The sequence below is a fragment of the Loxodonta africana genome, chromosome 11 (assembly GCF_030014295.1).
Source record: "Loxodonta africana isolate mLoxAfr1 chromosome 11, mLoxAfr1.hap2, whole genome shotgun sequence".
NCBI lineage: Eukaryota > Metazoa > Chordata > Mammalia > Proboscidea > Elephantidae > Loxodonta > Loxodonta africana.
In genome coordinates, this window is record NC_087352.1 from 73,361,461 (window position 1) to 73,384,344 (window position 22,884).

A 22,884-nucleotide genomic window follows, 5' to 3' on the forward strand; every position below is an offset into this window, starting at 1 on the left:
CTTAGGACCTACTGTTGGGAGCACCATCTGTGGCTTTCTTTTCTGTTCTGTTCTTGTGGGGCTACTAGGAAAGGGGGTTTGCTTCTTGGCATTGGGGTGGATCAGTGGAGATCTCAGTACATTTTGTGTTCACAGCTGGTAGGCCCCTGCAGAGTAGCTGCCTCTGGCTATAAAGTGAGGTTGTCTGCTAACAGCTTGAGAAGCGTTAGAGGAAATAATCTCTGTGAACACCCTTTCCTGGAAGTGATGTGATGAGTAATGGAGGAAAGATTTAAGGGACGAAAGTCCATGCAGATCAATATAAAAATAGATCTAAAATTCCTGAGAAGAGAGTTGATTTATGGAAGAAGGAAAAAATATATCACACTTAGAAAATTTAAAATAGCTGTCTTCCTCAAGAATATATAAAAAATTAATTTCCCCACTCCATCCTCTGAGTCTCCTCAATTTGATGTTGCATCAATTTTTAAAAAGTCTGACAAGATCCATACATTTTCTGAACTTGTCCAGGAAGTATTTTGGTCTTCACTCAGCACCAGAAACGAGGGACTCCTCAAGGCAAGGACCAAATGTCTAATTGGTGAATCAGCACATCCTTGCAAAATGGAAGAGGACCACGACACAGGAGTTGGGGCACTATGCACCCACCTCCAACCCCCAGATCTGATAAACCCACCTTCCAGGTTAGGTTAAGAAAGCAGCCTTGTCATGCCTGGCTGTACTCAGCCTGGGGAGGTACAGCCATATTCAACCCTCTTTACATTATTTCTTCCAGGGTTTGTCTTACTGATTTACTGACTATCATCATACCAGAACCAACCAGTGCCGTCGAGTTGATTCCAACATAGCGACCCTACAGGACAGAGTAGAACTGCCCCATAGAGTTTCCAAGGAGTGCCGGGCAGATCTGAACTGCTGACCCTTTGGTTAGCAGCCATAGCACTTAACCATTACGCCACCAGGGTTTCCGACTATCATCATACTGATGAGAATTTCTGGAGTCAGGCTTTTATAAGGGATTGTGTGCATGAAGCACTGTGGGTTACAAATGAAGTGATTAATTTTTGAGAGATCTGGCAAGAGGTGCCATTTAACTGGGGTCTTAAAAGTGGAGATTTCCAGGCAAAAAAGAGGAGATATTAGGAGGAAAGAAGAGCACCCCAGGGCTCAGGAATAGCCTGAGGAAGACAACTGAAAGTGCCAGGGGTATTGGAGATACAGTGGTGGTGAGGGGCCCAGACCAGTGTGGCTGAAGCACCAGGTTGGCTGTGGGGAGTGGAGGGAAATGAGGCTGGGATGGGGTACAGCCAGGTTTGGGGTCTTCAATGTCATAAAGGGAGCTTAGGCTTTGACCTGAACTAGAGGGCCTCCTTCTAAGATTTTCAAGCAGGAAGTAATTTTTACTTCTCTGAATTACTTAATCAATCCCATAATTAAAAATAGTTATATGAGAGAGAGGTTGGGAGAGTACAGTTTTGAGCACTAAATGAGAGTCTCTATATTGCAGCTGATCTTCTTTCCTCACTTTTGATTGGCTCACCCTCCATAGATTACTCACCAGAGAGGATAAGCAAGGGAAATAAAAGAAGGAGAAACTCAAGCTGGAAATTTTTTTCTGGGCAGTTCATATTCCATAATGTGTTTGTAAGAAGTAGGAACCCGAGCAACTATAACTTCCTGTGTTAATCGGACTGGCCAACTGTAAATAAAGAGAAAAGAATGGGGGTGGGGGCAGGAGACAGAATTTGGAATTACATTTGACTTTCTTCCCCTGAGTGAGACAGTGTCAGCTAACCATAAGGGAGAGAACAGAGTGAATGAGTGTGTTTGTAAAATATGGGTCAAATATTAAAAGCTTCTATGTATTCGTATGTCTATGTAAATCTATCGTTCTATCATTACATCTATCTACATTTATACTTACATCTGACATGTATATAATATCTTAAAATCAAAGTACTTTCATATCTGTTATTTTCAAATCTACACAATAGCCCTATGAGCCATGTATTTTCAATATGTTTGAAATGAAGTGCCAGGGAGTTGACTGACTTACTCAGAATCTCATTGCACTAAGCAAAGAGCTGTTACCACTGGAACTCAGGTCTCACTCCAGTAATCTCTCTAAGAAAACTATTATTGAGGCCTTACTTTCCGAAGTCAAGGCCAGGATACTTGGTTTTAGACTAAGGCAAAATATTTAAAAATGGAACTATACCAGAAACCCTGGGACCTATTGCCACTGGAAGTAAATTGCCTTCATTATTAAATTGTTTGAGTGTTCGGTTTATGGTTCCTTCAATAAATATTAAAAATACACAAAGAAGAAAGAGGGTAGGATAACTTCAAGTTTTGTAAAAAAATTTATTGCTTATGATACCATAATCATCATATTGTATTACAGGCACTATTTGTTTAATCATGTTCTCTCCTCAACGGGAATAAATTCATGCATTATGTCTAACAAGAAACAAAATATATAGGGATTATATATGACAGTATATTAAAATACTACATTGACCCACACAAGGTTACGATAAAGCAAGTAAAAAAAAGTAGAGGTTATTAAATCCAGTGCAACTTGTTGTATGGGGAGTTTTAAGTTTGATTTTACAAACAAGAAGTCCCCAGAGGGACAAAGCCCATAAATAAAAACAAAATTTAGAAACAGATATCAGACTAAAACCTCTAAATTCTATGGAGATCATGCTGTACTACTGGAAGTCTACATATGTGGATGGCATTTGTTTATTTTCTTACAGAACTGCTTCTGTAGGGTTGGGATTTCTGAAGCTCTCCTTGTAGTTTTCACTAAAGGTCAGCATAAGAAATAGCCACGTGAAATCTGCTCCCGCAGTTGTTCATTTCATTGTTTAGAACTCCTCTAAAGCTCCAAGGGAAGACTTTCTGTTCTATTTTATGCCAACAGGAATTTTGGTCCCTGGAGAACTGATATTTCTGTTCTGATAAAACCACCGATTGTGTTTTCCTTTCTTTGCCCCATTGCCAGAAAGTTCAGAGGAACACTCCTGTCCTTTATGGTGAGCATATTTGCACGCTCTTTTCCTTGGTTTTTGATTTTTCTATTTCCTTTATGAGTGAAATCACTGTTTATGTACTTTATTGTAAGCTGCCTCAAGCCCTTTTTACAAAGAGGCTTGAATATCAAATAAATAAATGAGTAAAATGGACAAACCCTTCCGCCACCCAGATGATACATTGCCAACATCCGGACGGTAATTTACTTGCAGCCTAAGTATCAGTGTAGCAGTACCCATGACTGTCTCCCTTTCCAAGATGCAGAAGCTGCTGAGGGGCCCAGCAGGGAGAGCTTGAAGGAAAGGTGGCAGTGATGTTTTCAGAGCAAATGGCCTAGACTGGTTCTTTGCATCCATCTGTTTTGAAACTCCCTCATCCACAGAGCCTTTCGAGAATGTGTGGCCTGGGAAATAGCACAGAAGGGATCCCCAAGGGAAATGGCTAAAGCAAGGGCTATTGAGTGTAGAATGATTGCCCTCTCTCTACACTGGGAGGAAGAAAGCCATCTTTGAGCCTTATTTTCTTTTTCTATGCACATGGTGGAGCCCTAAGTCAACCAGGTGCCAACTCATGGCAACCCCAACTCATGGTGATCCCATGTGTGTCAAGAGTAGAACTATGCTCTATAGAATTTTCAATGGCTGTGATCTTTCAGAAGTAGATATCCAGGCATTTTTTCTGAGGTGCTCTGGGTGAATTTGAACCTCTAAGCTTTCGGGTAGTAGTCAAGTGCATTAACCATTTGCCCACCCAGGACTCCACATGCTAAGTAAAAGAAAGGAAAGAAGAGAGGCCATTTGCCAAGAGAAACAGCATAAGGAAGGCATTTTCCCCAACCATGATCTAAATGTGTTGGAAGTACAATAACAACACCCCAAGTACGCATTTATGGGCAATTATACACGCTGTAAATGCTGTGTGTCTTTCACCCGGGGGAACTGTCTCTTGGTAAAATTTGATTTTCGTAAAGTAATTTTTTCCACAAAATACGAAATAATGTAATATGTTGTTTTTATTATCAGACATTACAGATTGCTTTTACACTTTCCTTTTTTACATACCATGGGAATGAAAGGTAAAATGTGTCCAGCATTTTGCAAACAGTCTTTGTTACACACAAACACACACAATGAATAATAGAAAAGAGAACATAGAAGATTTAAAAGATACGTTGAAATTGGACAGGCTGTGGTTCTAATGGGCCCATGGAAATAATATGAAACTTCTTAATAATGTTAGAGAGTGGGATATATTGTCATACACGATCTGGTACATGCACTTGAATTGAAAGCTGCTTTTATTTGGCTTTATTTTATTTTATTTTTTTTCAGTATGCTGCTCCCTCTGCTGGCTTCTGAATCTGACCACAGGATCAGACACAAGACTTCAGTCTAGGATATGGTTAGAGTCACAATGCCCCTATTTCTAGAGATGATGTGTGCAGGGATCTCGTGAACTCTCAGAGCAGAAGGGTTCTTACTGACAAGACAAAGGCTGAACATGACCTATTCTTTAGAGATTATTCTCAATCAGTGGTAGGGATTCTGCTTGGGGGAAGAACTGAAAAGACAGAACGTGAATAGTCAGTTATGGAGTACAGTCTTTTCTCTCCCAAGATGGAGCACATTTTGGTGAGTGGTGGGGAACAGGGAATAATCATTATGTGATGAGCAAGATATTTAATCATCTAATTTTTATAGAAGGTTCTACACCTTTTCCTTAAAATGGACACAATATTTGGAGTGTGAGAAGATACAGATGTTAGCTTCTGAGGACTGTGCATTTTCAGCTAACATTTTACCTCAGTATAGCTTTAGTAAGTATGGTAAGTGACTTGTGTTCAGAGAAGGGTCTGATCAACAACCCAGAAAAGTAGGAGACTGGTTTGAAACTTAGACCCCTGGAGATCTAGAAGGTTCCAACAAAATTTCAATTTGTTCCCTCTTCTAAAAGATGTAATAGCTCTTCTTTTGATGCCAACAGTCGCAACAGTTACCAAAAAATGCTCAATTTTCTACATCTCAATTCAAGCACTACATTAAAAAGGAAGCAAATTAGTATGATTTTTTTTCTTTCTCTCCAAACTGAAGCATGAACATACATTAGAGGCAAAAGCAATGAGAAAGACAGCAGGACGGCAGGCCCCTCCATTGTTAGTTAAGACCTGCAGTAGGGAACATAACTTACTCCCTGCTTCAGTTCTTCTTCCTACAGAAAGATTGAATCAATAATAGTTAGATTACCCAGGGTTCCAATAAAGAGCATGTACACAGTGTGAGGAAACAAAAGGGGGGAGGGGAGGGAGAGACATCAGCATGGCCTTGAGGACAGGTCAGGCCTCTGCCACCTCAGTGACTACAGTTTCAAGTTTATTTAGTTTGTATTTGGGACTACAGACCCATCTCATTCCTCCATGTGCCTAACTATCTTTCTCTATTCTGGTGTTAGAATATTCTGATACACTAGGCTGGGCTCAGTTGGGCTAGATGTAAGCCAAGATGTCTACTGGTACATAGACTCCTACCCCATTGCTATGGTGACAGAAGCTGGAGGAATGTGAGCAGGTAGCTGTTTTCAAAGCTTCCTGCCATCCTTTGAGGGAAAGATGGGGTCAGTCCTCTTTGGTATATTTGAAAAAGGAAGCAGAAGGAGCTTTAGTGGGCCATCAAATGAGAGAAAGCCAGAAACAGCAGCAAGTTATTAATTATTTGGTCCTGTCTTACTGTATATGGCACAACCAAAAATGAATTCTATACTTTAGATGTCTAATACACTGAAAAGTACATTTTGTTCAGTGAAGAAAAAGAATTCCAACACTGATTGTTAAAGAAGACGCTGATGGCAGAAAAAGTTGACTAAAGGGTAAAACAGTAAGGACAACAACGGGAATGTTACACATGGGATAATGGCACCTAGAACAATGGCTGGGACACAGTAAGTTAAAAAAAAAAATCCGTTAAATAAATGAATAAGTGAAAGAAAGAAATCAAGAAAGAGAGGGGAGAAAGACAGAATTAGTGAAAGGAAGAAATAATAACAGAGTAACAACAAATGATGAAGTGTCAGGGATGTGGGGGAGCCACAAGCTGAAAGCCAGGACATCCTCCTGTCTTACAGGTGAGCTGCCCCAGGGACCTTCCCTTCATTGCTGTCCCGTCAGTGTTCCTTTGGCATGTCCCAGCTCCAATCCATACTGGTTCAAGCTTGCTCACATAAGGCATGACGTAAGGACGACCATGTACCACTGCCACTTCTACTGGACTGACTGTGGAGGTGTCATTATAATTAGTCTGTTTTTGACTTGAAATGTAATTTTGTGTATCATGAAGACAGGACTAAAGCTTTCTTAAAGGAAGAATGCCATTTCCTGATGAAAATGCTAGATTATAGCACCCTACAAAGGACTTCTATAGATCATTTTATTAAATACACTGCCTATAGAACAGTAAGGACATCTTCCCTTTATAGTCTGCATTTGAAGCCCATGGAAGTTCTGTGACTTGCTTCTAAAGTCACACAGATGAGCTAAGATATTTTACTGAAAAGAACAGAGTTATTCCTCTTAATAAAACTGTTATCACCAAGATTATTTAATGGCTATATCTTGATTTTCTGAATTCGACATTAGCCTCTGTTCAATCTAGTTAGAATTGATGAAAACTATTCAGTGTAAAGTATTTCTAAATAAATTCAGTGTCATTACTTTTAAGGGCATAAGGCAGGAAGAAGTTGCCCCATGAAGGTCCTCAGCAGTGTGGCTCCAGGAAATGGATAAGGATGAGGTCTACAACTGACTGCTACCTTTTTCTGTGCCTAAGAAACGGTTCTGTATTTGAGTTTGGACCAAAATTTTGGGGAAAATGATATACACTAATTGGAAAAACCATTGCACATTCTGTGCAAAAACATTTTACAAATGCCACACTCAAAGGTCTAAGGAACATTTATTTGAAATGCCTTACCTTTAGTAGCTTCATGAGCCCTTCTAACTGGACCATTAGCTCTCTCCGGCTCTCCTGGAGAGCAGACATCCTCTGCTCCAGCTCATCCTTGCGCTGTCTAAGAAAGAAGCAACTGTGATCGGAAACACATTCAATTCATGGGGCTAATGGGAGTTCCCACTCTTGTGGTGCTGATTACCAGAAAAAAAGTCATCTCTGAATCTTTGATAGGGTCAGCAGGTAGGAGGAACTGTTGTCAAATGACTGAACAATTATAGCTTGAGGTGTACTTTTATTTGTTACAAGTCATACAAAGCTTAAATACATTTACATCCTTTTAGACATTTCTCCTCTTCTACCCTGAAGTGAGGATGATGAGACTGCCTTTCTTACTTTGGATACATCATCAGAAAAGATCAATCACTAGAAAAGGATATCATGTTTGGTAAAGTGGAGGGTCAGCAAAAATAAGGGAAACCTTCCATGAGATGGATTGCCATGGTGGCTGCCAATAGTGGGCTCATACGATCGACTGTGAGGATGGTGCAGGACTAGGCAATGTTCTGTTTTGTTATACATAAGGTTGCACGAATTGGAGCTGACTCGACAGCAACTAACAACCCTGAGTTAATTAACCATTCAATGAAATATTTTCTGGATGCTTACTATGTAGTGGGTCCTGTGCTGTACCATGGATTCCCTTGAGAAACAAACAAAAACCAAACTGTCATTCAAAGAGGCCAATGATACAGATCCTCCAAATAGAAGGACCCTTTTATAAATCGCACAGAAAATACCTATTACCTTAGTATTTGGAAATCTGATTTAGAAAAATACCTTTTAAATCCTTTCCACTCTTAGTATGCGATATGGTGCCTTTCTGAGGTGAAATATTAACAATACATAGTTACTGTGGTCAATCTAAATTTTTTGGTTTGGGTTTGGGTTCATAAAATGAAGTCAGAATAAAGAAGTTTCTATACAATTAGTCTACAACTGAAAATGATCTACAAGGATTTGTGTTTAAATTTGTTTTGTTTTGCAAAACTTCTATTAAACTGTCAGCAAGAATGGAAACCACTAGGGCTGCTCTATAATCTATCATGTACGTTGACACTAAGAGGTACCCAAATTATCTTTAAATGGGGAAAAACTGAAACACGATGGAGAAGGATATTAATAGCTCATATTTGTGAAGTGTATTATATTTTTCAAAGCAATTTCAAATTGATTATTTCATGACCATTAGTGAATAAGTGATACATGCATTTTTTGCATGCTCCCAAAGCATCTGAGTTTGAAATATCAGAACTTATATTCTAAAAATGTGTGGATGCTTTAACATGTATATATTCATGTATGAATCTATATACCTAGTCTCAATTGCACAGACACTGTATTAAGTGGATCTATAGCAGGGACTCTGAAATGGAAAACTTGACAATATAAAAATGTCAGACTGAGTTAGGTCAATGACATCCAACTGAAAGATATTTTGTGGGAGGACAGTTTAGGGACATAAATGAACCATTTCCGGTCTGCTTTCATACAGGCTTTCTCTATAAAGAATTATGAGTTTTCAATTTATAAATGTACCAATGTTTTTGAATACAGTCATATTTTTAGCTTATATTGCTACTTATGACTTACTTTTAAAGTGCTCCTTCCTTTGATTTCCTCTGTAATTGCCTTTTTTTTTCTGAATTCAGAGGATGAGGACCATCATCATTTGATGGGCTTTAATGGTATCTTATTTTAGTCTTTGTCTTCCTGGGCTGAAACATTCTAGTTTTGAAAGTCTTGCACCATTCAAAAATACTCTTCAGTGACAAATCCATTAGCTGTTTTCCTTTGACCTTGTCTGTACATGGTATTTTGAGTACACATACACAGTAGGGTTTAGTACAAGGGGAGAAAATGCTTCTGATTTACTTCCAGTACCCTTCTAGATACTGTTCTATAAGTTTTGGTACTTTGGGAGGAAGGTTGTAGTAAAATTTGAATAGTAAGAAATAGTAAAAGAGGCATTTAAAAACTATCAGAGAAAATAAATTAGCGTTAATTCAGAACTGCTTAACATTTAAAAAATCTTATTTATGCATTTATCTTAAACAGTATTAATCTCTTAAAACATGACATTTGCCTTTTCATGCATTTGATTGAGTTCAATTTTTTAAAAAAAGTATGTATTTAATAATGCTTTTATTCAGTCTTATAAGTGTTTACACCAATGGTTACCGAATGTGGGTTTGAGACGAGTCTGTGATGTAGCTACCCTGTTCCAAGTAGAAAAACGCAAACAAGGACTAAGCAGTGATTTTTTTCCCATAACGCTAAATTTATTCATCTTTAAAGGAATGCCTTTTATTCTGAGATTCTGTCAGATTATTGTTACTTTTGTACATGTATTAAAAATACTTTCTTTGAGGACAATGCTGGGACAATTGGAAAAATTTGAATCAGCACTGTAAATTAGATACTAATATATATAAATGTTAACCTTCCTGAATTAGATGCTGGCACTGTGGCTATTCACAAGAAAGGCCTGGCGATCTGCTTCTGAAAGGTCACAGCTTTTGAAATTCTGTAGTTCACAGTTTTATTCTGAAGCATATGAGCTCACTGTGAATTGAATAGACTTGATGGCAACTGGTTTGGTTTTTGTTTTTTTGCAGTGGTTAAGAGCTATAGCTGCTTACCAAAAGGTCAGCAGTTTGAATCCACCAGTCACTCCTTGGAAACCCTATGGGACAGTTCTACTCTGTTCTGTAGGGTTGTTACGAGTTGGAATCCACTTAAAGGCAACAGGTTTTGTTTATTTTTTTGGTTAAATAGGAGACTATTTTTATTCTTAGAAAATATGCACTTCAGTGTTTAGGAGTGAAGAGCAATGATGTCTGCAACTTACTCTCAAATGCTTCACCAGAAATATGAACGTAATTGGTGTATATAAACACAGAAAGAACTAGAGAAGGATGTGGCAAAATGTTAATCTCTCAAGTGAGGGCAGAAGGAAATTCATTGTACTATTTTACAACTTTCCTGTAGGCTTGAAATTTTTTAAAAATAAAAACTTAAAATATATACTGTCATTTATGAAACTGGTAATAACAGATGATAGTAACTTTTTACAGTATCATATGGCAAAAAATAAATACTCAATTTAATGTCCTTTCTCAAAATTAAAAAAAGAATTAAACTAGTCTGTGAAATTCAAAAGTCTGGAAACCACAGACTTGCATCACAGATTACAATTCCATTTTTACTTGGGAAAAAACAACAACAACAAAATCACTTTATATTAATGAGGTTTCTCAAAGAATAATTACATATGCATTGACAAAAATGTTTATCTTATATAGAATATGACGCTTGTTTATTAAGCAAGGAATAGATATGAAAAAAATTATACTTGTTTTTCCTTGAGATTTCTAGTGTGATATTAGTTATTTCACAGTTTCAGCAAACGTTTTCTTCATTATAACGGATGGTATCCTCTTTGCAAATACAGTTCTTCAGCTGTCTTAATAACACAGTTGTCTCATAATAGTTTTGTAGTTGATCCATTCATCCCAGAAACATTTGTTGAGCTTTTTTATGTTTTAAGATACTAGAAGTAAAATAACGAATTGGATACAGTTCTTGTCCTCAGGTGAGGGACAAGGAGACTTAAATAAGTTCAAAACAATGACGGTGAGTGTATACGAAAGATAAGAAAATGCTACAGGTGGTAATAATGAGAAGGCCAGCTATATGTGGGGTAGAAGGTCAGGAAGGCTTACCAGGGGATATAAAGTTTGAACACAGGCCTGTGCAGACCACTTCATGTGGTCCCCAAGTTCTTGGGTGGTATGGTCTCTGCATTACCTCTGCAAGTCTTATCACCATCATTCACTAACCTCACCCCAACCTCTAACCCCTAACACCGTGCACACACACACACACACACACACACACATATACACACACACACACATATACACACACACAAATGCTTCAGCCCACTCCTATACATTTAGAACTTTCAAAACCCTCCATGCTAATTGCACTTTCATGCTTTCTTACACATTATCTAGATTGCTCTTCCTAATCTGGGTTTGAAGTTGATGTCCAATATGCAGCCCGTGCTGATTTTTCCCCTATTCCAAAGAGCCAGGCATTGCTGCTCTGTGCTGTCCTCCCCCTTCATTCATACTGTCATAGCATTTAGCTCTTCTGAATTGTACTTGTGTAAGGGAGCTGACACATAGAATTAGACTGTCAAATCAGACTCAGTGAATCAGTATTGTGCTTTTACTAATAATTTCCAGGATACCGCAATCAGAAGCACAAATGAAGCTGAGATCTGGGACATTCCATATGGCTCCCAATATCACTTTGAAAAACTTCCCTTGGAGATGTCATCCAATGCAGGACAGAGGCCATGGGGAACCACATGGGATGTCCCAGACCTCTCTCTGCTTCATCCGTTCCTCTTGACTGCTTGGGTCCTTGACATCATTAGTAAAGCTCAATGCTGGAGAAAGAGCTCTGATTCATGCAAGTCTGATTTGACAATCTAATCCTGTGTATTAGCTTAGTGTGTAACTCTCATCCTTCTTTGGCTTTCTGTAGTGGGTTAATGGCAATATCCTCAAGTTGGTCTGCCCCTACCCACTTCTTTAGCACCATCTCTACCATGTGCCCCACCATTCACTTCATTCCAGATCAACAGATGTTTCTGTTCCTGGAAAGTGCCAGATTCACACCTGCCTTTAAGTCTTTAAACAGAGTTTCTACCTTCCAGAAGACTCTTCCATCAGCTGTCCTGGGCCCTTCCCCTTTCTTAGCCTCCATTCCCTATTTTAATTCAAACATTCCTTCTTCAGGGTAGCCTTTTCTGACTCTCTAGCAGAGGGTCTGTCTTTTTAAAAAAGGATTTCTTATAGCACTTATCTCAGCTCATAATTATAATACTCATTTGTGTGATTATTTATGTCTTTTCCCCAGTAGATCATAAGCTCTGTGAGACCAGAGGAAGTATCTGTTTCTACTAGAAAAGTTCCCACACGTTGCATTCTAGATATATTTGTTGAAGGAATTAATAAATGGTTGAAAGAGGAGAGAGAATTCTGATAGCAGTGTAGATCAGCCAGAGGCAGAGAAGCAAGTAAGTGCTGCTTATTATAATAGTCCAGGCAGGAGATAATTAAAGCCCGGGAAAAGGAAATGGAATCTACCTTTGCTACTCATTGTGTGGGATCTTGGGTAAGTTATTTAATTTCTCTGAATCTCAGTTTCTTCACTGACAAAAAGAGGATAATAATAGTATCTGTCTCTCGGGTTTGTTATAACAATTACATGGAACAATATATGTAGAGCTTAGAGCATAGTGAGTGTAAGATTAGCACACAGGAACGCCTATGTTGTTGTTAGCTGCCATCCAGTTGGCCCCTGACTCATGGCGACCCCATGCACAATGGAGTGAAATGCTGCCCAGTCCTGCGCCATCCCCATGATGGTTGCAGATTGGATCGTTGTGATCCATAGGCTTTTCACAGGATGATTTTCAGAAGTAGACTGCCAGGCCTTTTTTCCTAGTATGTCTTCATCTACAAGCTCTGCTGAAACCTGTTCAGCATCACAGCAACACACAAGACTCCACTGTCAGATGGGTGGTGGCTGTGCCTGAGGTGCACTGGCTGGGAATCAAACCTGGGCCTATCATATAATCCTGTTCAAATATTAGATCTGGACTGCAAACTTGACTTTCAACTTCCTTGTGGCTAAAGTAAGAAGGGAAAAACGATCATTTAGAAAGTTCGTAATGCCCTTAAGAAAAAATAAACTAGGCATTCGCAAAGAGCAAAGCTCAGTTTCTTTCTTCCCCTCTCTCATCACCCAGCTGGAAGAAATTTCTCCTATTGGTTTCTCAATAAGAGGTCAGTGAAAGATAAATGGATGGACCAAGATCTCTATGGAAACTACAATAAGGAGTTCTTGGCACTGCTTCACATGGCTACCCTTCAATACAAACTAAGGCCAAAGTAACTTTGGAGGGACCATTGTTTTGAAGATATTTGGAAGTCTGAAGTGACTAAAGGATAAGATTGGAATAACCAAGAGAAGAGGTGGTTAACCCAGGGTGTCAGGATATCTTTGAAATCACCAAATTGTGGAAGTGTCTTGCATAGAGTAAGTGGTTTAAACACATCTAGAGAAATATACTTCACAGGAAAAAGGGAATGCAGGCAGAAGAAATGACATGTGTAGCAAATGGAGGCAGGGAGGAAAATCTGTCAGGGATTTAGGTGGCTTAGGTCTCAGGCCTCAGCTACAAAATGATAGTGAGGGCCAAAAGCAAGAGTCTGTAGTGTAGCTTTGGGTTTAGCTGGGGCCATGGATGGAAGGAAAAACCCTGTTCTTCTGGGGGTGGGTATGCCCACAAGTCAGAGCCAGGAGGATGGCTTAGAATTCTCTCTGTTTCAACATGACAACATACAGAAGGGAAGAAATATCAGTTGGAAAACTCATCATCAGTGATTCAGAAACTTCGAGAAACCTTCCAGACACTGTCATCCAAATGGAACTGGATATTTTGGAAAGCAAATGCTGACTGGAGGGAAGCCAATAAAATGCTCACAAAAAATTCTGTCATCATCCCACCCAGAGGGAATGGGCGAGCCAATGGAAGAGGTACAAAGAACATTTCAGGCAGAGACAAGGCACTCTGATGTGTAGAAAAATGACTACTCTATTTCCAAGTTGGTTTATTCAATTCTATTCCTGTGTACATTAGACTTAACTTTCAGCTTGAGAGCCCAGAGGGCCTACCTAATCCTACTTGGCAAAAATAACTTTCAAGTGTGCGTTCACCTTAAATGCCTCTGATGAGGATGAGGATGTGAAACCCCATGTTCTTCTTCTTTACATTTCCATCCCTTCTGGGTGACTGTGTAGTAGAATGTAAGACCAGAAATCATACATGTTGCGAAGGAAAAATCTCTGGTTGTTTTGTTTTTGTTTTTTTCAGAAACTGAGATCTAGTTTTTATTTTCTAGTTCATAAATCACAAGCTGTTTTCTAACTAAAAAACTTCCCATTAAAAACTCAGAGGAAACAAATAACAGTTTTTACTTTCATGGTGTATTTGGTTTTATGCTTTATGATAATAAATGGCAATGTTACATGTCTGGTCTGGAACGCTGCAGGGTTGACCAATCTGTCACTGGTGTCAGGTGGGGTGAAGCTAGTATATCTATTTGAAAAACGCCAATGTAGAATATAGATTTAAAATCCCTGTCATCTGTATTCTTAAAGAACATGTACCACAATTCTTTTGTTCTCAAAATTATTTTTTAAATTTTATTGTGTTCTAGGTGAAAGTTTACAGCACGAATTATTTTCTCATACAAATATTTGTAAACTATTTTGTGACATTGGTTACAAACCCCGCAATGTGTCAGCACTCTCCCCCTTTCCCTTTCTACCCCAGGTTCTCCGTGTCCATTCAGTTTTTCTGTCCCTTCCTGCCTTCTCATCTTTGCTTTTGGACCAAGTGTTGCCCATTTGGTCGCATACACTTGATTAAACTAAGAAGCATGGTCCTCACGTGTATTACTTTTGTTTTACAGGTCTGTCTAATCTTTGGCTAAAAGGTGGACTTCAGGAGTGGGTTCAGTTCTGAGTTTGTAGGGTGTTTGGGGGCCATAGTCTTGGAGGAATTCCTGTTTTTTTTTTTCTATTTAATTATTTTGTTATTAAAAGGTATTAAAGAATCTTTTCACATCAAGCAGCTCCTCCAAGCTTCCAGTTCCAGCTCTTTTATGGTTGCCTCCTCTAACTGGCCACATGGGCCTGCGTAGAGATAGACTGGATCCTAGCCAGACAACAGGCAGGGCTTAACGTGTTGAAGGGCTCAGATGTTAACATGTTAGAAGAACAAGACTTGGATGGAAACCCCAGAAACATCCATGACTAATATGTATGTAAACCCAATCAATAGAGACTTGATAAAATGAAAACCTAAACATAACCTGCTTAATTTAGTCTCTAAGTATGGAGGAAGAAATTGGCACTCTCATTCTGACAAGGGTTTCTGGGAAGAGGCATCTGTACATACTATAAAAAATATGACTCAGTGTTAGATGCACCTGGAATGTACTTGGCATCCAAACTGCAGGATGCAAAGAATGTAATACTTGATAAATGAAAGTGCCTTCTATGAGGGAATGTCTTAGAGTTCATTTGTGAGTTGTTAACTGGATAAATACACTTGAGTGTCTGTCATATCTAAGGCATGGGACTAAGTCAATCTGACATGGAGCCCACACAAGACTCTCATTTTGCAGCATGCATGCAGTAGGAAGACCTATAATCTTCACCTATGCCTTGCCTTGCTAGTTCCCAGCCTTCTGACTCAGAAGCACACTGAAATTCAGGAGTTGAACCAGATGATGTTCTAAGGTCCCTTCCAACCCAAACCTTTTATGATGACAGGCTAGAAAACACTGTTGCTGTGTGTCATCAAGTTGATTCTGACTCATACCAACCCTATAGGACAGAGAAGAACTATCCTATAGGGTTTTCTGGACATGGTATCAGGAGGGACCAGTCCCTGGAGAAGCATATCATGCTTGGTAAAGCAGAGGGTCAGCAAAAAAAGAGGAACACCCTCAACGAGATGGATTGACACAGTGGCTACAACAATGGGCTCAAGCATAACAACAATTGTGAGGATGGTGCAGGACCGGACACTATTTTGTCGTACATACGGTGGCTATGAGTTGGAACCAACTTAATGGCACCTAACAACAACAACAACACAGGGTTTTCTTGGCTAAACTCTTTATTGAAGCAGGTTGCCAGGTCTTTTTTCCTGTAGAGTGGCTGGTGGTTTGAACTGCTGACCTTTCAGTTAGCAGCTGAGCGCTTAACTGTTGTGCCACCAGGGCTCCTTAGACAATACTAAAAAAATTCAAACAAAACCCGTTGCTGTCTGACTAATAGTGACCCTATAGGACAGAGTAGAATTACATCATAGGATTTCCAAGGAGTGCCTGGTGGATTTGAACTGCCTACCTTTCGGTTAACAGGCGTAGCTCTAAACCACTGCACCACCAGAGCTTCCTACTAGCCCTTTTTAATTCCTTTGCAGAAAAATAAGGTACCAGGCCTATTTTTAAAAATCTGTATTCAGAATTATTAGGGATAAAAATTAGGAAAAAAATTAGATTCCTCTTTATGGGTTTGCAGGTAAATTTTAAAATTTAAAAACCTGTGATGGCTTTTAATGCTTGCTTTTTAATAACTTCAATAAAAAGTCATTTAGCTTTTTATGTGTTTGTTTTGTGGATCATTTGTATCACTGATGACAAGGTAAATAAAGAGTTGTGTTCAATTTTTTTCCAGTGAGAGATTTTATTATTTAGAAATCACTGTTTCCTTTGCTCTGTGTGAAATGAAAGAATAAAATGTAAACACTCTTCTCCCAATTCACCACAATTAAGTGTGTGCTATTAACAATAAAAGCAAACAAACGTCATCAGCTCATGGTGCCTAAGGACCATTTACTGGCTAGACACTGTTAGCCTCATTAAACATCTCAAACATACACATTCCCTGGGATTACGTGGGCCTCCTCTCTTACCTGAGGAGCCGGAGTTCGGCCAGCAGAGTGGGGTTCTGTTGTGCCTTCTCTGGACTGGGCTGAGAAGCTTGTTCGTGCTCTAGCCGCAGCCTTTGGATCTCCTGTAAGATTTCTCTTAGGAGAGAGGAGGAAGATAAGAAACCAGGGTCAGTTAACTTTCAAGATACTGACGTCTGAGCAGACCAGGGCTACCAGAACAAAGAATGAAGGGCCCATCTTATGTGTAGGGGCAGAAACGACCCTCACTAACCAACTGGCTCTCTATTTTTATGAATGTGGCTATTTGGTACTGCGGGTGTACTCTCTAGTACATCCAAATCCCGAAGGTTCTGCAGTGTATAGTTGGAGCCATCAAGCCAAGTATTATTTCCAGGACCTAGTCTCTACAGTAGGAGTCCCTGGGTGGTGGAAATGGTTAAGCACTAGGTTACTACTATTTGAGAGGTTAGCGGTTTTAATCTACCCACAGGTGCCTGGAGATCTGCTTCCGAAAGGTCACTGCCATAAAAATCCTCTGGAGCACTGTTCTCCTCTGCAGTACATGGGGTTGCCATGAGTTGGAACTCAGTGGAAACTGGTTTTGAGTTTTTTTTTTTTTTTTGGTGGTCTCTATGGAAACCCTGGTGGCGTAGTGGTTAAGTGTTAACGGCTGCTAACCAAAAGGCCAGCAGTTTGAATCCACCAGCTGCTCCTCGGAAACTCTATGGGGCAGTTCTACTCCATCCTATAGGGTTGCTATGAGTCGGAATCAACTCAGTGTCAGCAGGTTTGGTTTGTTGTCTTTTTTTTTTCCTATAGTAAGTAATGTAATGCTGTGGTACTGTGTACAACTTAGAAGAGTGCACTGCTTAGGAGACAAAAATGTACCTTCCTATTTTTTATGATCACACTCTGACACAATAAAGTACCCGCAACTACTACCAAGTGAAGAGGTGCTTTGAGGGAAAATAAGGATAAATGATGCTCATTTCACAAAACTAAATAACCCCATTCTCTCACCAAGAAGGAAATTCCTCTCACGGAATTTGTCTGAGAATCCCCAAATTAGGCAAAACCTTCCTCTTTTAGCTTAATATTTTCAGCCTTAGCTATGGATCTCAACAAGGGTAGCCTTAGAAGCAAAGTGCTTTTAAAAGGAGTTACTGTAATTGAGTCTGTGACAAGAGTGCTATCAGTGTGACCCCTCTCAGGGGTGAGACACGTGAGTCTGTTATTGATGTTGGGGCCTGGGCTGCCCTACATTTAGGTGAACATTAGGCTGGCCACAAAAGAGATGTGACCTGGACAAGGCAAATTATCCCTAATAGAGCCAGGAGCCATTAAGGAAGGTTACAAGTCACTTATTCTTGGTGTGTGTGGGGGTGTCAGTCTCCCACCCCCACAAAAAACCACAAGAGCCAATAAGACAGAACAAAGCACCATGAATGAAAGGTGGACTGGGTGAGCAAGGGGGACTGGCTATCCATTTGAAAGGTTGATTTACAACAGCCTGCTTCATAAACACACGACAGACTCAGGAGGCTAATTATAACAAGTCACTACTAGACCTCTCATGGGTGTAGTGAGAAGGCTGAATTATGATTCAGTGGCTTTCAGCTCTTTGTTTTATACTCCTTGGTTTTCCATGGTGGAAACCTTTCTTTAACAGAAATCTTCCATGGGAACCCAATATGTCTCACAGTTAAGAGGGAGCTTCTCTGGTTAAAGAAAGGGTGGATTCCTGTGCTTCTAGCTCTCCTCCCCCTTCTTCAGTGCACCCTGAAGCACCGCTGCAGAGCCTCCAGGGTCCCAGAGGGCACAGCCTGGAAACAAGTGGACAGGGCTAACGTCCTGATATTCCATGACTCCTGCTAGTTCTCCCTGTTGGCTCTAAGAACAGAATCATGACAGATTAGTTATTTACCCCAAGGAAGGAAAAGAGAGAAGAAGTTGGTAAGAAAAAGTAATTATAAGATATGTAACGTGCATTGAGTGCTGAGTCTATACCCAGAAACTATGTTGTTTTATTTAATCTTAGCTTATTGAACACCTGCAACAATTCTGTTACATGTAAGGTACTATTATTATTTTTAGTTCATGGCTGAGAAAAGCATAGCACAGACCAGTTAAACGACTTGCCCAAATTCAATAACAAGTAGATGGTAGAGATGATTTGGACCCAGGTTGGCTAGCTCTGTAGCCCATATATATCAGACTGCCTCAATCTTTTTGTCTTTGTTTTGACAGGTCTCGCCTAAGCAGGCTGTGACTTATACAGTGTAATTTGAAGAGTCTTGGTACTCCTGATAATAACTCTGATTGGCTTCTCCAAATATTAGGAGTTCCTCCAATAATCTACAAGGAAGCATTATCTTCAGAAGGTCATTGCTGAAATGTCCATGAATTACTTAGGTAGACTGAGTCCTAAGGTGGACGTGAGGAACTCTGTCCTTCCCATAAGCTCAGAGATCTGATTACTGGTGAGTTTCCGTGGGGCAGGAGTGTGAGCTGAAGAAGCTCCTGGGGCCTGGCTGTGGGGTCCTTGGAGAGCATGAGGCTGCCAGCTTGGACAGATGAGTTTAGTACAGATTAGGTGCTCATCGGGGACAGGGTGGGGAACCCTGGGAGCCACGGAAGAACTCAGGAACAGGATGAAGCTCTCTTTTTTCTTTCTCTGGTCCTAAAAACAAGCAATCGGAGAGTATAATCCCAAAACCTCCAGGAAAAGCAGTAAGAGTGGTACCATGGCACAGCCAAGATATTCATGACCCTTCCTGCTTCTCCTGCAATCAGAAATAGACCCGCACAGAGGCAGATATTCCTGGGGTATTTCCTCAAAGGAGGTCCTGATTTCTCCTCAAGGGTCTTACCCCATGTTACAGTGGAAGCAGGGGATTGGAAGAGAGAACAAAGTTCCCTGGAGAGGAAGCGGACTAGGGTTAACATTGTAACCAAGATAAAACACTTGTGGGCTTGTGAGTTTTTACTTTTAGTCTTCTCCTTCCAATGAATGACATAGGAGAGAGGTTGAAACTTATGGAAATTCAGGTGAAGCTTGACCTGCTTTTTCTGTTACTGTAAAATGACTCTCTTTGACCTTGACATTCTATTCCTTCTTTTCTACCTCTAATCTCTTTGTTCTTCATATCAGAACAGATGGATAGAAAGAAGGAAAGAACAACAGAGTGAAAGGGAAGAGGGCTGTTAGTGAAATCTGCATTGTGTGAAGATTATTATTTCTTGGATGTTTTAATGCATGTCTTTACGTAATGAATGAATGCGCCAGTTAACAGTTGCTGTCAAGATAATTCTGACTCATGGAGACCCCATGTGTGTTAGAGCAGAACTGTGCTCTGTAGGGTTTTCAGTGGCTGCTTTTTCAGTAGATCCCCAGGCCTTTCTTCCAAGGAGCCTCTGGGTAGACTTGAACCTTCAACTTTCTGGTTAGCAGTCGAGTGTGTTAACTGTTTGTGCCATCCAGGGATTCTTAATGAATGCACACTTGAGTTTAAAAAGCTAACTTGTCTAAAAAGTCTTACCTGTTCTTGTTTTCTAGTTCTGCAATCAGCTGCCTTTGTTGCTTATTTGCATCAATGGTGAAGGAGATGTCAGGAGCATTTCTCTGCTGACTTGGCTGCTGTAAAATACGTGGTTTACACTATTTAATACTGGGGAATGCAAACCCACATGTGTTTGAGAAGACAGGAATCATAAGACATGCAGACAAGGAAAAGAAAACCATTTCTTGCCAAACAACATAAAATCCAATTGCCATTCCCCTGGTAAGGATGACCTTTTCTACAGATCTGGAGCACATATATACAGTAGAGAGCAGAACAGGTCCTTGGCAGGCAAACACACTAAACATAGGAAAAGCCGGAAAAACTGTTTTTCAACGTTCCAACTTGAAGTCTTTGGGAAGCTACTTAATTCCCGGTATACTGGTCTGATATAATTATTCTGTTCCCTACAGCCAGCTTTGAAAAAATGCTTTTCTGTTGACATAACTCTTTCTCTAGAATTACTGTTCAGCTAATGTAATGTGTAATTAAAAATGGCATAGGTTTTTAAGTCATAGTTCCTAAGATTTTATTTTCTTCTTTTTTTGGTCAACATACCTTTGTGCATTTCTTTATTCATATATGTAATTTTACATTGATGGATTGATATATGTATTTGCTGCCTTCATACCACCCCGCCCCATCATTCTCAGTCAGGCACCCAGCTTTAACTGGTTTATATGTGGTCAGAGTGATCTTCATTCTCCTTTAATCATATATATCACGTTACGACTGTATATTTCTATATAAGCGTATGTGTATTTAGTCAAGAGTTTATGTGTCCCTGTTTTACAAAATTGTGGTCAGATTCTGCAAACTTCTCTGTGCCCTGCCTTCTTCATTTTTATATTATATTATGGACATTCCTCCAAGGTAATTTTCATTGTTTTTAAAACAAATGAAAAAAAAAATCACAACTTTTCTACTAATGAAAGCCAAGATATTAAATATGGCACCTTTTGTCTAAGTCAAAAGACATGGTGAAACATAGCCTGCTCTTTCATGTTCTGAAACCTAATTATAGGAAAGGTTAGGCTTTGCAAAGATCTAGTTTTCATGGAGCTTTCTGTGATCTTTAAATGGCAATCCTTTTAATTAAGAAATGATTTATGTTGCTAATGAAGAACTTTGAGCTCCTATGTTTTATATCTTGAATGACTGTATCTATGTCTGACATGGAGATATGGAAGCTTTGACCCGTGACCCACATTTTTCTTCTGATTTCATTACATCATTTTCTCTTTTGTGCATGTTGTTGTTGTTAAGTGCTATTGAGTTGATTTTGACTCATAGTAACCTCATGTGACAGAGTAGAACTGTCCCACAGGGTTTTCCAGGCTGTAATCTTTAAGGGAGCAGATCACCAGGTCTTGTCTCCTGTGCAGTTGCTGATGGGTTTAAATCAACCTCCAGTCTTTCAGTTAGCAGCTGAGTGCTTAACTACTGGGCCAGCAGGGCACCTTCTTTCATGCATACATTTTATGTATTCATAAGAAGGAGAAACTTGCCCATTCCAGTTGTGGATTTGAATCCTTGCTTTGCTCTTTATATTAACTGATCAGAAATTATCCAGAGAAATCAGTTATTGGGCTGGCTCTCCAATGTCATAACAGAATATCTCAAAACTATGGTTTCTGGCATAACAGAATTATAGCTGAGAAGTGAAAAAAAAAAAAGGAAGCAGCGGAGGGGCCAGATAGTTCTCAGGCTTGCAGGCCATATGGTCTCTGTAACAACCATTCAGCTTGGCTGCTGTAGCACAAAGGCATGTGTAGACAATTTGGAAATAAATGACAATGGATATGTTTCAATAAAACTTTATTTATGGACACTGAAATTTAAATCTCATGTAATTTTCACATGTCACAAAATATTATTTCTCTTTTGATTTTTTTTTCAATCATTAAAAAATGTAAAAAACATTTTTAGCTCATGGATCATATAAAACTGAGCTGGATTTGGCCCAAAGTAGTTTGCTGACCCATCAAGGGTTAAGAAGTCTATTTCATTTCTTTTTTAATCAATAGATAGTTGTCAACATAGAGGGAAAATCAACACCAAGCCATAAACATAAGAAATAATGTATTTCTTTGAAGTGTAAAAATATATAGCATCTAACTTACTTGTTTTTAAAAATTAGGGCTAAGGATTTAAAAGTGGTCAATAAAAACAACACATAATAGATAGTAGGTTAGTACCACATAATAGGCCTTATTGGGAGAAAAAGCAAGAGGGAAGGGAAACAACGAGGGATTTGAATTTGGAGGAGATAAAAGAAATATAGGCAGATTAACATAGGCAAGAGGTAGAAATGGTGGCAGAACGAAAAAGGAGGAAAAGAGAAGTATCATTTATCAATGCTTACTATATGTCAGATAGCATACTTTACACGTGTAATTACGGTTAACCTCTTTAATGGATGAAAAGGAGAAAAATAAAGACAGCAAAGCGAAAGAGAGAGCGAGACAGATTTTCAGTGTTACTCATAGAAGACAAGGTCACCACACATGAAATGTACTGGGTGGATTTCCTACCTCCCTTCCTATCTCCCATTTCTTGGCAAAGTCATAGTGACCCAGAGGTCACTAATTTTTATGCAGCCATGTCTCAGTTTTTGACCTTCCAGAAATCCAAGATCATATCCTTATATGGCTACTAAAGGCTTACGACATTTTCGTAATTATGAGCTATGCAGATTTCTATATTCTTTCAAAGACCAGATCTGGTTTTCTGACTA

At 39.4% G+C, this 22,884-nt stretch overlaps 1 protein-coding gene across 7 annotated transcripts in view; it reads right to left on the reverse strand.

Annotated features, from left to right (window-relative positions):
* The window catches only part of DTNA (dystrobrevin alpha), a 450,980-nt gene that overhangs the window by 23,958 nt on the left and 404,138 nt on the right, over positions 1-22,884 (reverse strand). For 5 of the 7 annotated variants that reach the window (XM_064294617.1, XM_010586773.3, XM_010586776.3 and 2 more), the window contains 3 exons: positions 20,127-20,224; positions 16,609-16,722; positions 7,002-7,098 (listed from right to left, as the gene is read on the reverse strand). In XM_064294617.1, the coding sequence (XP_064150687.1) occupies positions 7,002-7,098; positions 16,609-16,722; positions 20,127-20,224 (309 nt within the window). Of the gene's footprint in view, positions 1-4,049; positions 5,248-7,001; positions 7,099-16,608; positions 16,723-20,126; positions 20,225-22,884 lie in introns of those variants that run through there. The other 2 variants (XM_064294620.1, XM_064294619.1) reach the window with 2 other exon arrangements.